Source organism: Phalacrocorax aristotelis, chromosome 1, assembly GCF_949628215.1.
Source record: "Phalacrocorax aristotelis chromosome 1, bGulAri2.1, whole genome shotgun sequence".
In the NCBI taxonomy this organism is placed as follows: Eukaryota; Metazoa; Chordata; class Aves; order Suliformes; family Phalacrocoracidae; genus Phalacrocorax; species Phalacrocorax aristotelis.
Genome location: NC_134276.1, coordinates 67357173 through 67372449, shown reverse-complemented (window position 1 = coordinate 67372449; position 15277 = coordinate 67357173). Strand labels below are relative to the sequence as shown.

The 15277-nt window shown below is 36.2% G+C and overlaps 1 protein-coding gene across 10 annotated transcripts in view; it reads right to left on the bottom strand.

The window, feature by feature from the left end:
- SLC9D1 (solute carrier family 9 member D1) overlaps positions 1-15277 on the bottom strand; it is a 34012-nt gene that overhangs the window by 9867 nt on the left and 8868 nt on the right. For 7 of the 10 annotated variants that reach the window (XM_075091488.1, XM_075091469.1, XM_075091453.1 and 4 more), the window contains 7 exons: positions 13151-13342; positions 12131-12259; positions 10192-10284; positions 8825-9011; positions 7735-7852; positions 6984-7179; positions 575-725 (listed from right to left, as the gene is read on the bottom strand). In XM_075091488.1, coding sequence (XP_074947589.1) covers positions 575-725; positions 6984-7179; positions 7735-7852; positions 8825-9011; positions 10192-10284; positions 12131-12259; positions 13151-13342 — 1066 coding nt within the window. The remainder of the gene's footprint in view (positions 1-574; positions 726-6983; positions 7180-7734; positions 7853-8824; positions 9012-10191; positions 10285-12130; positions 12260-13150; positions 13343-15277) is intronic. The other 3 variants (XR_012660375.1, XR_012660376.1, XR_012660377.1) reach the window with 1 other exon arrangement.

Here is a 15277-nt window from a genome sequence, read left to right as displayed (position 1 = left end):
TTTTTTCCCTGTGTTGAGAACACACAGATCGCATTTTCCTAACTAAAGAAACAAGATGCTATAAAAAGAGATCCATTTCCATTACCATATTCTGCTTCCAGAGAAAACCAAGCCATAAGGACCTTAAATCTACAATCTACTCTACCAACTGACGCGAAACAGTAATAGAATTTAGTATAAAAATACAAATATAGCCACTGTGAAGACAGAAGAACATTTGGGGGGCAAAACAACCAAACCAAAAAACCCATCTTTTTACTTTAAAATTTTTAGTTGCCTATTTTAAATAGCCCAGACAAATTCAGAATTAACAATGACAAACTGACATTAAAACAAGAATTGAGAGTACAACATGGAAATTGCATATGAACATGAATATTACATTTAAAAATATTAGCAAAGTCAAACCAATATTGTGGTCAGTTAACATTTTGGTGTCTTAACAAAATTTTCTAAAATAAAAAAAAATAATAAAATTTATCTCCTCCCGCCAATTTGTAGACACCTTTTTTTTTCTCCTCCCCCACATTTGTAGGTTAATGTTATTTTTAAAGTAAGTTTTCTAAGAAGTTACCTATGGATGCAAAGAAAATGATGGCAAGAAAGTCACGTATTGGTTCAATACAGGACATAATCTCCTCAGTAACCATGTGACCCTGAGAAGAGATCAGAGCTCCAGCTAAGAAGCATCCCAGCTCCATTGAAACATCCAACAGCTCTGTGATCTGCCAAGGAATAACAGAAAATCTATTGCTATTTTCTTTAGCCCTGAGCAACTTTATATACCATTTCACAGTGAAATTATAAAACTGTACATTATATTGAATGTAGGAAATTACTATGTCTTTATGAAATTTCAACAACAAATAGAATTCAGCGTATTTCAGTGTTCTGCAGTATTCTATTTATACAAAAGACTTGCAAAACCAGTTTCTGCTCCATGTTATCTCCCTCCCCACAAAAACAAAAAAACTGTCTTAATCTACATTGTAATGCTTTATGTAGTCTTAAGGATAGCATCTGATTTCACAAAAACGAGAAAGACCATACCAGCTTTGGAGTCAGGATTGTGTAATACATTGAGACTGTGAAATAAAGCAGTAAGAACAGCATATTTTTCCAGCTGTCAAACAAGGGGAAAAAATAAAAATCAAAGCTTATAATTTGGGAGAATAGTCTCAATTTAGCAGAAGTTGCAGGCATAAATTATGTTTTATTATTGTAAATTGGACTTAAATGTGCCTGTGTTCTTTATGAATAGGGATGCATTTAAGCATGTGAAATAAACTGCTGAAATGAAGCACGATATCTGTTTGAATGAATTCAGACTGCTCTTCATTCTTTTTTATTATTTGAATACAGTACTAGGAAGAAGAAACGAAACACATGTGAGGAGATTGAAATAAAAACAAACTGCTTAAGGCAATGCTCAGAAAAGGCAAGCAGCACTTTTAGTCGGTATAAAGTAGGTTTTAAAATAATTACTTTTAAACCACACTGCTGCAGATGGTCATCTTACTGAGAAAGGCCAATACTATTAGTGTTATTAGAATATTTAAAACCAAAGAGTTATTTCCATACTAATTTAGATTAAGCAACAATACACCATAGTACATTTATGGACAACAGTCATCATATCTTGAACAGTGTTACATGCCAAGGTATGAAGCTAAAACTCAAGTGACTTGAAATTAATGGAGATTAAAAGACACAATAAACAAGTCTCCAAGCTGTGCATAAAATGCCACCTAAAAATAAACCCCAGACTTGTGTACTGAAGCATTAATGTCTGAATGCTCATCACATAACTCCATTTCTGCTAACAGACTGTAATTTACTGCAAGACATTTAAGAGAAGGAATTGGTTCTGTCAAATAATGCAAAAAGTTGCTGATCAGGCAAAACCAACAAAATATTATAGTGTTACTCTTGTTTTAAAAGAAAAGGATTTTCAGTGCTTTTCACCACAATTTGAAATTTTAAGAGGGAAGAAGGAAATATATATAAAAAGGCTTTAAAAATCACCAAAAGATGAGTAAGATAATGAAAAGAGTTATGAATAGGAAACATTTAAGTTCTCAATCATACACTAGATGTTTTAAAAGGCACAACTTCTTGAGTGTGATTAAGATCCAATATAGCCTCCTCAAAGTTGGAGTTATTTTTACTGTTCAGCTATAATCCCCCCCCCCATACTTAAGCGTTATCAGCTCTAACAGAGCTCCAGATGAAAACTTTTATAGCTAATATTTCAAGTGTTCACATGTATAGGGTTCAGTTACCACAAAAAAAGGGATTTACCATCTCTTGTATCAGAATGAGATGATATTGTGCTCTTATGAGAATCACTATTCAAGCAAGGAGCAATATAAGCATAAAAGAAACGTGCTTTTTCAGAAGTCATGAGACATAACTGGAGCAAACTATGTCCGTCTGGGTTTGCTCCCACCACATAAAACCTGAATTCCATTCCTTCACTCTACCACAAGCAAAATGTGAGCTCAAGGGCCCGGTAGATAAAAATGGCAAATTTTGCTATTTCTTGCCTACTCTACATACTACTACACAACTTCAGGTCTACAAAATCTACAGGTCACTCTACACACAGGAGAGTGTGAAGTGGATGAGAAGGCAAGAAAAGAACCAAAAATTACATTATTTTCTTAACCCCATCCCCCCTCTTCTAGCCTGTTCTTCAAATTTATATCTACATTTATACAGAGACTCCTTTTACCACCTTTTACCAGAGACCATCCTGGTCTCTGGTTGTCCAACAATATTACCAATATGGGGATACATTTCCTCAACTAAATCTATAGCACCAGGCTTTATTATATGACGAGGTGTGGGTGTGTACACACATACACACACGCACACTAGAGGGTTTGTTTTACTGGCAGGAAGGCATTCTCAGCAAAGTTTCTTACCTAAGCAAAACTTGGAATATATTTTGCATTTTGTATTCCCTCTCTGCTTGCATCACTTTCAATGTTTTGCCTCTACCAAGCAGGGCTCTAACAATTACTAATCCCTGGGCTCTGCACTGTCATTTTCTCAACTCCTACATTATAGAAAGCTTTTTCAGTCAAAATTAAATTAGAAGTTTTGTCAATTTACACGTTTTTCCCAGTACAATTTAGTTTTCAGTTGTTTTCAAAGGTTCCATTTTACTCCAATTCAGAAAGGATCGCTTCGCTTTCACTAGAATATTAGATTTTTATGTTCAAATATTCTACCATAGGAATAAATAAAGAAATAAACATCGCTGCTATAACATGTTCCAGTTGAATGTCAGCCATTTGTTCAGCAATTGTTTTGCCTATATTCTCTAATAATGTGTATCTTATTGCTACTCTTTAATCATCATAGAAACCTAATTAATATGGTAAGCCAGTAAAATTAAAGAAAACCCCGAGGGAAATAAATGTATTAGAATTTCAGGCTTTAAAAACTTAAATCTGCCCAAGAGTAAAAGAGGTGAATGCTAAGCTTGCATTTTAAGGAAGTAAGCCCTTAATGGAAATGGAAACAATTTTTAGTGTGCCTTGTAAAAACTCTATCTCAACTGTATTTTATTAAATAATTAACTAGAATATTAGAGATTACAGTTCTTCCTTAAACTTCTTTTAATTTATAGAAAAGAGTTCATAAGCACATTATAAGCCATTGAGAAGTACTCCAGGCAAACAAGGAATGACATTTCTAATACACTGCAGGAAAAAGTATGCACATTTTCATATATAAAGTACTGGAATAACATAGCTATATTTTCTTTTCATCTTTTTGGTATATAAAGGAAGCTGGCAATTTCCCTCCATTTGCTGCCATCATCCCAGGTCAACCATAATGCAGTCAAACTGGAAGCCACTTTCTTTTCCTCCCTATGTGCATGCACAGTCCTATAAAAATATAAATGTGACTGCTATCCTTTTTGTCAGATAAGTTTGGTCCGCCCCCCCGCCCAGTTCCTTAATAACATTCAGCAACTTAGTTTTAAAACATAACAAAACTGACCACTGTTGTCCCGCAGATACCCAATACAACAATTCATTATCAGGATAGTGTTTAAAACAGTTTTCCTTGTAATATTTCTATACATATAGAACATAAAAAAGCAACATGACACCAGAGAACACTCTGGCTGACTTATAACATGTTCTTCAGCTTGACCTAAAAGTACCAATTTGGCCATCAATCCTGAATGGTCATATTTAAAACCATAAGCTCGATTTGCTATTTATGTTGCATTCAGGAGAACAGTTTCCCAATTAAAAAAAAAACAAAAAAGCAGCACCTACATAACTCAAAGCTTGAAAAGGAGTTGCTGAAAGTGTAATAATGATCTACTGAACCTCTGTTACTGATGACAAGGTACGTGATTGAAAGATGCACAACTGTGTCTCTAAATCAGCTAGACTTTTATAGGATTGGCACTTCACACAATTCGTCCCCTCCTCCCGCCCCCGACCTGCCTAACTAGTTGGGGGGAAAGAGGGAGGGGGAATTTCAATTATTTCTGAGAATATCTGGGAACAGAAAGAGGTTTCTTGAGCTCCAAACCTTGGTAAAATATCTCATATTTGATATTTGTTGCATCTCTTTTACGCTGTTAGTTTATCAAGAGAGGTCTTTAAGATCCTGTTTCAGATTTAATGAGTTGCAACGTTTTTCAAGTGAGCCAAGCAGTTCAGAAATGCTCAAAATTCACTTCCATACAGGAAGTTGGTCAACTGACAGGATAATCCCTTACATCAAAACTTCTTACTCACTTCTGTCCTAATCTCCCTCTTTGTTTTCCCATGTAGAATTTGCCCTTATTGGTAGGGAAATATCTATTCTTATTAAATAAGTCACCTGAGATTTTCAAACACAGGAAACAAGCAAAATAAATTAAGTTTCTATATAATGTGCATTACATGTGCTAGTGTTACAGGTGAACCCCTATACAAGATAAACTCAGATGGGCCCCAGAAAACCAGTGAACACTGAAGCATGTAACAACTAACTACACATGTAACCATATGCATGAAGCGGGAATACAATGTCACTCCTACCCAATTTGTCATGTGTTGGAAAGGATGTGGCCTGCAGAATAAGGCGCATGCTACCTTGTTTAAAAAGGTCTCAAGCTTTCTAAATGGAGCCACAAAGTCATCTTTGGTTAAGGCCACTAAAATATACACTCTTCTTATTCCTCCCTCTACAAATTCAAAAGCATTTTTAGAATTAAACCAGTATGGAAAATTCTGTGTTGCAGATAATTATACAAACTCCATCAATGTTTAGGCTTGGTTGTCAAAGGAGAAAGATATTTGCAGGAACCATGACAGTTTAATTCTTTTCCTACCTGGCACCCAAACCCCATAATTTATCCTTTATAAACAGATGCAATATTTTTTCAGAATAGATTGCCAACCCCATCCTATGTTTTTATACCTCACATAGTAGGGCATCTATACCAGTTAGGATTTGTTTTCCAAAAGATTTGTTTGTTGAACTGTTCAACTGGACAACCAAATACTTTGTTTTGGTTTTTTTCATTGTTGTTTATTTGAAATCTCTGTGCTCCAACCACATCCTGTAGTATTGCTATAATGAATGTATCCGTGTCAGTTAAATATCAAGCATCTCAACTGGTTTACTGAGGTTACATGCAGTATCCTTTGTACTGTTCCCTTTGATACATTATTTATCAACTTTAAAAGGAAAATTGCTTTCACCTGAAGTACACAAAATATTTGCTCCTTCACAAATGCTTCTCATGCTGAAGAAGCAGTCTGTTTTATGTATGAATCCAACACATTCAAACATATTCTCCCTCAGGTTTGTATATACACATATATTACGTAAAGTCATGTAGACAAACTCCTTGCGCATTTGATACATGACTGGTGCACAATATGCCAAATTCAGTTTATGTAGGCTATATTTTTAATGAAGGTAAGACTGCTTCTAGATACTGTAATATTTTCTGCAACTTCTCTGGTTTGCTTGTTTTTTTATTGAAGTTGTTCTACAAATATTATGTCTGCTTGTTAGAAAGTAAAAACGAGACACTACTTTTGTTCCTTCTCTTATTAGACAGCACTCCTGTTTGGAATATGAATAGCTGTTTAGAGGAGTGGCATTTTTAACCTATATAACAGAAATCAACAAATTGTAAAGCTATGCTCTCACTAACTTCTTTCTTGACCTTCTTGCTGAAGGAGGTCAGCTTTCACTGTTGGACCTGTAATAATTAAGCAAATACTCCTAGGGAAAAGGAAAAAAAAGGCCCACCCACAGGAACTTTTGGGGATAACGTTTCTCAGACATTCTCAGAGGACATAACAATCTGCACATCCAGGATAATGGAGTTTCAAACCCACAACGTTATCAGTAACTTTCACATTCTGTTCTCCAGCAGAATAGTTTTTCAGAGGGCTGAAATGTGAGGTTGAAACAAATAGAAGGAAGATTCAGAAGGAAATTAACCAAACTCCAAAGGGCTATCAAAACCTATGAACTTTTCTCTACTTCATCCCATTTCTCTACTTTCTCAACCTCATCCCAAACCAAACTGTTTATCTCCCACAGAAAAAGTATTTTATAATAAAAACCATGTTGAGAATTTGCTATTGAAAAGAAACTTGTGAGCAAATGTCACTATCAGCCATTATCAGTATCTCAAAACCCATCCTAAATTATTTTCAAACGCATGAAGCGGTCCAAAATTAAAACTGGAATCATGACTCTCTAACTGCTGTACTGAAAGTTACCAGCAGAAGTTCAGCTGATTAACATACAAATTCTATGTCATCTTACTCACTTAGGCTGTAATGCATGAATCATCTGTGCATTTGGGGTTTGTTTGGAGACTAAATAATTAACATTTGTTACAGAGGTACATAGACATGCAAGAACAGTAAGTGCGATGGCTTTTGTGATACTGATGCAGTAAGCTACCACATGTATCAAAATGTTTTATTAATTTAAAAGATTACCGTTAACATAAGGAAGATGAACGCAGTTATTCCTAGAATGAGGATTTCTTTATTCCCTTTGCTTTCTGCATGCAGCTTGCGATAATATGGTCCTATGAGGTAAGTCTTTATAACAAGACATATAAGAAAAACAGCAGCCAGAGAAAAGAGAATTTGGCCAATCAGTATCAGTACTCTCAGTATTTCCTTGAAAATGCTGGAAGAGAAGAACAAAACATTTCTTTCAAGTGCTCTCATGCCTCCCAACCAGTTCCCCTTAAAAAGAAGAGATCTAATTCCACAGATGTTCAAAACTGAGTAGCTACAGTAAGATACTGAGATACATTAGGAAACAAGATGAATACTAAGTCTGCTGAGTCCCCAGCAATCTCTTTTACAGCCTAGAATTTACTTCCGTGTTGATTCAAAAAGAGTTTTGTTGATTGATCGTCAAGGTAAGCCATCAGGGTCAATAATACCATCACATAGTCTTTGACAAAAGTATGTCTTGAGGGAATACAGTAACTGAAGACATTCACTTATTTTTTACAATAACAAACCTTTCACTACAAATTTTAAGTACTGGACAGGACTAAGGCAGCTACAGCAGACGGAATATCCTCATACAACATGACAAGTACAAATAGTAAAGGGAACTCAGAGCACAGAGTGCGTGTTTTTCATGGGACTCACATTAATGGTAGCGCTCTCATATTTGCAATCTACATACTAATCGGAAAGGGGTGCGGGAAGATACATACAATATTTTTACCTGGAATATGTGCTCACTCCTGCTTGAATAAGTGTAGGCATGACAGCTATAAACAAACCAAGCTGTACGTCCTGCATCACCAACATGCCAAGTAGTACGCTGCTGTAGTCAATATCCCCTGTACACCAACAAAGTAGTCATGGAAACATTAATTAGAATCTACAAATGCTTGCAGTGCTCAGAAATCTAGAAATGTCTTAATCAAGTGGAGGCTAAGTGTAGGCCTCAATGGGATCAGGTCATTCAAAGCATTCTGGGTTCCCCCCAAGTAGGTAAATGAAAATATATACATTAAAAATATTAATATACAATATATACAGGTACATTTAAAATATAAATAAAATACTCACATGAAGCTTCTGTTACACAATAAAAATATAGACTTCGTTTAGCAGTTAAGCACTAGTTATACATTTACTGGAACTCCTTTACTGAAAACATACAGTCTTTAGAATAACAGACTCATGTAAGAGCCAGCATGTGTAAAATACACACTTTGAATTTAGGCATTAGAATATGGATATTCTAGGGGGTGGGGAGAACTTTAATGCAGTAGGTATGAGGGAGGTTTAAGCAAAAGAAAGCAAGATGGCAAAACTTTTGAAAGGAAACATTTAGAAGTCGTTGAGAGGCTAGCAATATGGCATTTGAAAGTACTTATCTGAAGAGCTGTTAGCTATGAAAGACTACCTGAGCTGGTCTTAGTTTGCTGAAGAAGGATGTGAATTATTTCAGTTAGCCTTTCCACCCTGATGACAGACTGGTAGTAATAGTCTAACCCAGTAACCTCTTAAAAAGCACAAAGATTCCATACCCTCAGTAAAGTCAATTCTTAACATGGAGAGTACTGATTGGGCTACACTGTCTTTCTCCAGAGGACTGTCTATGCAGATAGCAGGTACCCCTCATAACAAGAATATACACAACACTGGCCAACGTTAAAGGAGGATAGTCACTTGTAAACCAGACTTACCAGCGTTTTTTGTTTCATTTTGTTTTCTAACTAGTTTCTCTCGTAATATTACAAAGTCAACTTCATTCAGATTTTATTGTAGATACTGCAGTAGTCCATAATTAAAATCATACTTACCTTCTTTATCTCCTCGAACACTACCTGCAAGAAATCTTGACACCAACGGCGTGCTTGACAGAGATAAGCAAGTGGAAATGAAGACACTTTGTGTTGGTCTAATTTGGAGCAAGTGTCCCCATAGTAAGCCAAAGGCAATCATCAAAACTGTCATGTAGCAGGGTCCTTGCAAAGATATTTTCCATACCTTGGGAAGAAAACGAGGTGTTATGGTAACATCTGATGACACTGATAAGTTACAATGCTTTTCAGCGCAAATAAGCTGTTAAAGATGCATGGTTTGGGGCTGTCATGCTGGGCCACAGAAGTAACGGACTGTCATTCTATACATCCTGGAACTCTGAAGGTATTATGCCTAGTAGAATATATTTATGCCAGTAGGCTCATTACCAGAAGTTCGGTAAATTTCCTAGAACTCACAAATTAAGGGCCAAAGGTCCAGTATGGGTTGAAATATACTAAAATCATCAAATGGAATCACATCAAATAACTGGTCTTCCAGGGTGGGGAAAAAAAATGGGAGTGCTAGAGACCATTATCAATACCAGCAGCCCACTCCACACTAGTGAGGACACAGTTCTGAAGTAACAATTTACATATTACGGTTTAGGAACCCTTGAATTGCTGATTTTCATCTTTGACTTTAGATGGACTAGAAATAGTAGATTACAATGAATGCTCATCAATTTTAATGCATTTCAATTAAAGATTTTATAGTCTCATGAAATCACAACCATCAGTTTAGGTACAAATTACACAATGCAACTCTTTATATACATAATTTACATATTTTGCAGCAGTGTTTTCCACTATTAAAATTCTAGCTGGTCTATAAGATTTTTTTTTTTTTTTTAAATTAAGAAACTTGTACCTTTTTGCTGAATCCTGATGGCCACATCACGTAATATTCCAGATTGTGCAACATATTTGCAGAATCAATTTATCAGCCAGTACTGCATGTATCATCAACATGCAGTACTTAACAAACGGATTTTTTTTTTAAAAACAGGACTGGCAAACATTACTGGACACTCCATAACAGCAACTGCACATTAAAGTAAAGCAGAGATGGAGTGCATACTCCACATACACATAAATTGTGCGAGATTTTTCTAGTAATCAAACTGTTTTACAAAAATGAATAGCAAAGGAATAGCAATGGGGTTTTTTTGGAGACACCGAATAAATAACGTATTCTGTTCTTTCCAAAGAGTTACAGAGAAGAAGCAAATGTCGTATTTGTCTTTTCAAAAGTGTACAAAGTTACACCAGTACATTATAGGGAAAATGTAAAAATCAGAAATATAACTGATAGCTTGAACATTAGCAATTAAATCCTGTAACGTAGTGGTATTATATAAAAGTACCTTTCTTAATCTTTCAGGAGAAAATTCCAGACCAACTAGAAAGAGAGTGAAGAATACGCCAAACTCTCCTAACGTCTCCACCTGTACAATAGACTTTAAAAAAAAACACATTAGTGCACAGCAGTCTACTTATTATACAAATTATAAGTCCACTTACAAAACAAATTGTTTCTCATTATGTTTCCATAAGTAGTTCACTTGCTGGTCATATGACACCAGAATTTCCCTCAGCATCGTTAGGGTTCAAACATTTTTCCCATTACCTGGCTGCTACTAGATAATTTGGTTGGACAGTGCTGGTCACCAAAAATGCACACATGCATAGATCTAGGTAAGCTTGCTTGCCTGTTGAAAATAAATAGGTTACGTTTTATGCATATGCTATTAAACCCCCAAAGCTTGCATTCCAGAAGTTACTTCTGGCTAGTTATCTCATTAGTCTATTGGTAAAATGATTCTGCTAGACTGCAGGTGCTGTTCTGCTCTCCATCCTACAGACTCCATGCATGCATCTCTCAGACCAGTACAACTACCAGCCCTTCCACTTCAGAGAGAAGGGTGCAACAGCAAGAAAAGTGGCTGTCTTCCTTGTCACAACAGAAAAACATAGCATTTCTTTTCTTTGTATTTGCAGTCCAGAGCAGAAGAGGACAGGGTCTATCATCAAACACGGAGAAGTGGAGATGGAACCTATCTCCCTGCCAGATTAGAATCTGCCTGCCACCTCAGTTCCTCCGACATTCAACTTCATGAAATACAGAAGAGAAAACAGGAGAGAGTACACACCTGAGGCCCAGTCAACACGAACATTATCCAGATGAATAACGTTTAGTCACAGCTCCACAAGAAAAAGGTGGCTCACTAAGAAACTGTCCTAAAGAAACCCCTCTCACGTTTGTTCTGACCACATCATCTTCGTCAGTGTAAATTGCTGAAAATTCATTATTTATTCTCTTTCTAATGCCAAGCTTACAAACTTGTTTCTCAGTCTAAGTGGTCAAGCTTACCAGACCTTCTCAACACAGATGTATGACACAGAGGTTATTATTTAATCTCAATTTTAGAATATGAAAAATTGTAATATTTGTAGCTGTCTCTTCCAATATGAGATTAGCAAAATCCTACAATTTCTACTCATCCGTAATTACTTTTGACCCCAACAATCATTTTCAGCAAAAGCCTGCATAAGAGCAGAGGTTTCAAAGATGGTAAGTTCCAAGGAGTTACCTGGATATCAATGTAATAGACACATGTAACTTAACTGGACATTACCATGCAACCTTAACACATGTTCTGTTTTGCCTGTTGGCTAAACAATCTGTTAATGCACACCAGACCACTAATCAAAACATGTGCAGTGCCTAGCCAAGCACAGCCCACAGTTTCACATAAGCTCGTAGTCATGGTACACGTGATGGAACTGAAAAGGTTCAAGAGATTTCAGGAATGTTGGCAGGGGACCGGAAAAGAACTAGGGTGACTAGGATGGATGAAAGAGCTACAGAGATACAAAATAACTCTTTAGGAAGCCAAGCTATGCTACTCAGGGAACTGCTTGTTTTAAAACACTTCCTCCACTGCCAACACTGACTTTTCGCAAGTTTGAGCATTTTGTGTCATTTAAATACTTTGGCTCTCAAATGTGATGCTTTATGATTAAAAGACAAAAATAGAAGAAAAAAGCCCAAACAACATCCCCTCCCAACACAAAACCGTCAGCTTTCACTTTCAATAATTGCTTATGTCATGATTTCATAGGAGAAAAAAATTGAACACAAAGTGATTCAAAGACATAAAATTTTAAGGTCTTGTCTTGCAAAGGTCCAGATTTGGGGATTATTTTTTTAATACATTTGAGGTTGGCAATACCATACTCTTAAAACTCCTTTTAAAGACGTCAACAAATTAAATCAGTCAAGAAGCAACTTGCAACACTTACCTTGATACTGTTTAGCCCTGATGGTCCTAGGAGTACTCCACAGATGATATACCCAAACATGGTTGGCAATCCTATTGTTGTGCACAGCCAGCCACAAGGCAAAGACAACATTCCTATTGTCACAATATCCTAAATAGATTGATTTACAAATGTGTTAATATAAAGGACGCACAGATTTGTGATGAAATCAACAATTATCATCTTTCAAAACGTAAATAGCATTGTAAAGTTAAATGTAGAATACTGCCTGTGAAAAGAAAACACAGTTTCAGTAAACTAACCTGAACACTTTGTATAGGTGTAAGCTCTGCAGTTTTGCAGATGACACAGAGAAGGTACTGACCTTAAGTAAATGGTAGCTTTGGAGACATTTGATCAATTTATCAAATATTTTAAATACATTACAGGAGGTAGACAGTTTCCTGAAGATTTGTGGGTGGAATGACACTTTGCATTAAAACAAAATGGTAAAACAGATCCATTTTGGTTTTGTCTTTTTGGGGGGTTTGGTTTTTGTTTGTTTGTGGTTTTTTGGGGGGTTTTTGGGCCGTTGTTTGTTTGGGGCTTTTTTTAAATCCCAATCCAGTTATTCTTCATGAAGCACAAATACAATAAAAAACCCACGTCTATGTGTTTTCCAGTATCCTTTTTTCATCACAAGACATAAACAGATAAATTCTCTCTAGTGACAACATGCAAATGGTTTATCAGGACAGCAGCAGCTTGCTTTAACACTGTGCAGCCCGAGGGAAGAGGAGAGGTGGTGTCTCAAAGGTGCAACAAATTAAATCAAATAAAACCAGAGAGGACTCACGCAGCCTCACGATCAGCCTTGTGAAGACTATACTAAGAGTAGGGAACACATTGGTTGCATCACCAGTAGGCAGGGGAATCATGAATGCTAGGGTAAGTTGAGGCACAAATACTGAAACTGTAATCCAACCAAGCAGTACTGGCATGCAAACTAGCAGGACTAAGTCTTACCAAAACGAACTACAAGAATGTTTCTAAAACGCTTACCTTTATGAAATGATGATCAGCTCGAGGAATGGTTGAATCTCTGGGCTTGGTAAGGATATACTGATTGTTCTGGGAATCAATAAGCATACTAAGACCTAAGTCATCCTCTACTTCTCTTTTTGAAGCATTTCTTTTAGAGTTGGCTCCATCTTCTTCCACCCTTAAAACCGCTTCAAAGTTTACACCTCTTACCTGTAAGAAAGCAAACAGCAACAACAACAAAAAGAGGGAGAGTCAATGAAGCATGCAGTAAAAAGGGAAAGACTATTAGCTGTGCTTGAGATTGCTCCAGAATTTGACGACACTGACTAAAAATACTGCAGTTTCTACTTAGAGAAGTCTTTCAGCCTCTTTAACAAAATTTTATGTCCATAACTGAAAAGGCTATAATTTGTTTTACACTTAAAAACGGGGAGTTTTCCAGACCTCTTTAGCCAAGTTGTCCAACCAAAAAATATAAAGACAGGGTTTCAAAGTTGTTTCAAAATTTCAAAATTCCAATTTGGTATTTTCAATTGCATCTAATCTGAATTATTTTTTTTAAAAAAGCTTTATCACATTTGGAACACAAAAGGTTGGATTGAAATGTAACATTTTACTCCCTTGAACAAAAACAATTGGAGATTACAAAGTGACATTCAGTTCACAAAAAACTGAAGCCATGACTGCATTCCAAATCAAGAAAAAGTCACTCTCCTGTAAACCAGAGAGGATAAGAACTGTTTCTACCTAGCTCTGCCTTCAGTGCCTGTAATTACAAAGTAGGAGACACTAGGATGACTCTATTATTCACTGTATTTTAAATAACTTAGATTTTACCAATATTCAGAAACAGTTAAGGTTGTTACTTCTTTTAGACTCCGGTAAAAAAAAAAAAATACACTGTTGTCATTCCAATGACTGACCACAAAACATTCAACTTCTGGATTGCTTGTATTTTGCCTAAGCAACCCCCCAATTTAATGAAAAAAATGCATTCACATAAGCCATCTACAAAACAGCCTCCTATTTTTCTTTGCTGATTCCCCAGCACCTTTCCCCAAACTGTTCAGATAAATATTACATTTTCAATATTTAATATTTAACCTGCAATTTTTATCCTTTGTTTCCACTCCTTACATTTATGTGTGTGTATAATGAAATAGAAACATTTATCATGGGAATCACTTCCCCCATTTTTGTACATCATGCAATATGATGGGCCTCTAAAGATTTGAAAGTCACTAACAATCAGACAGAGGGGAAAAAGGGAATTTGAAACAAGTTATGAGTTTACAGAATTATTTGGAAGCATAAAACAGCTGCTTCAAACATCAGCATTTTTAGCTGTTGGAGTGAGAGGCTGATGATCATTTTCTTTTATGCATTATGAAAGTTGACTTTTCACCTTTTTTTTGCCTAAAAACCTGTCTTCTTATATATCTATTTTTGCCTTTACTTGCCTAAGCTCCCACTTAACAGGCTATTTTGCATTCCAGAATGAGGCGTCCATTGCCAAGTCTAAGAGACCAAACCATGTTTTCAGCTGATGGGAGAAAGCAGGAACAGCTGTACACCACGTACACACAAACTATCCTCACAGTACTGGAGCAAAGAAGAAAAGCTTCCCTACAGACAGCAAACATGAAGAACTGTTTCTAATCAGAATACACAATAAGTGTCTAATCCTGCTGGTTTTCTGTCACCTTTGCTGCTGACGCCTTCTCCCACACCCTCATTGATACACCAGGGATACTAAAACAGAGCTTAGAGCTTACTGTTAAACGTTGGCTCTGCAATATAAAACATACTTTACACCAACTTTCACATTGGAATCATTTCACTGTTCAGTGCAGCATCGCCATTTTGCAGATGACTATTACTTTGCCTAAAAACCAAAATGCTAATAAGCCAACATCTGTTCTAGTATCTTCTCGGGAATTTAATGTTATGACATCAGCAATAGCGTTCATTGAGCAAAATTATCTTATAAAATACATCAGCAGCGAAGCATCTACTTTGAAGCTCTGGAACTCCAAATTCATAAGGAGCCTGTTACGTGTTCCTTTGTACTTGGTAGCTTGCGTGTCTGGAATCTAACCAAACTTCTCTGCATGAAAATTAAAAACGTATCAAAGACCATATAAA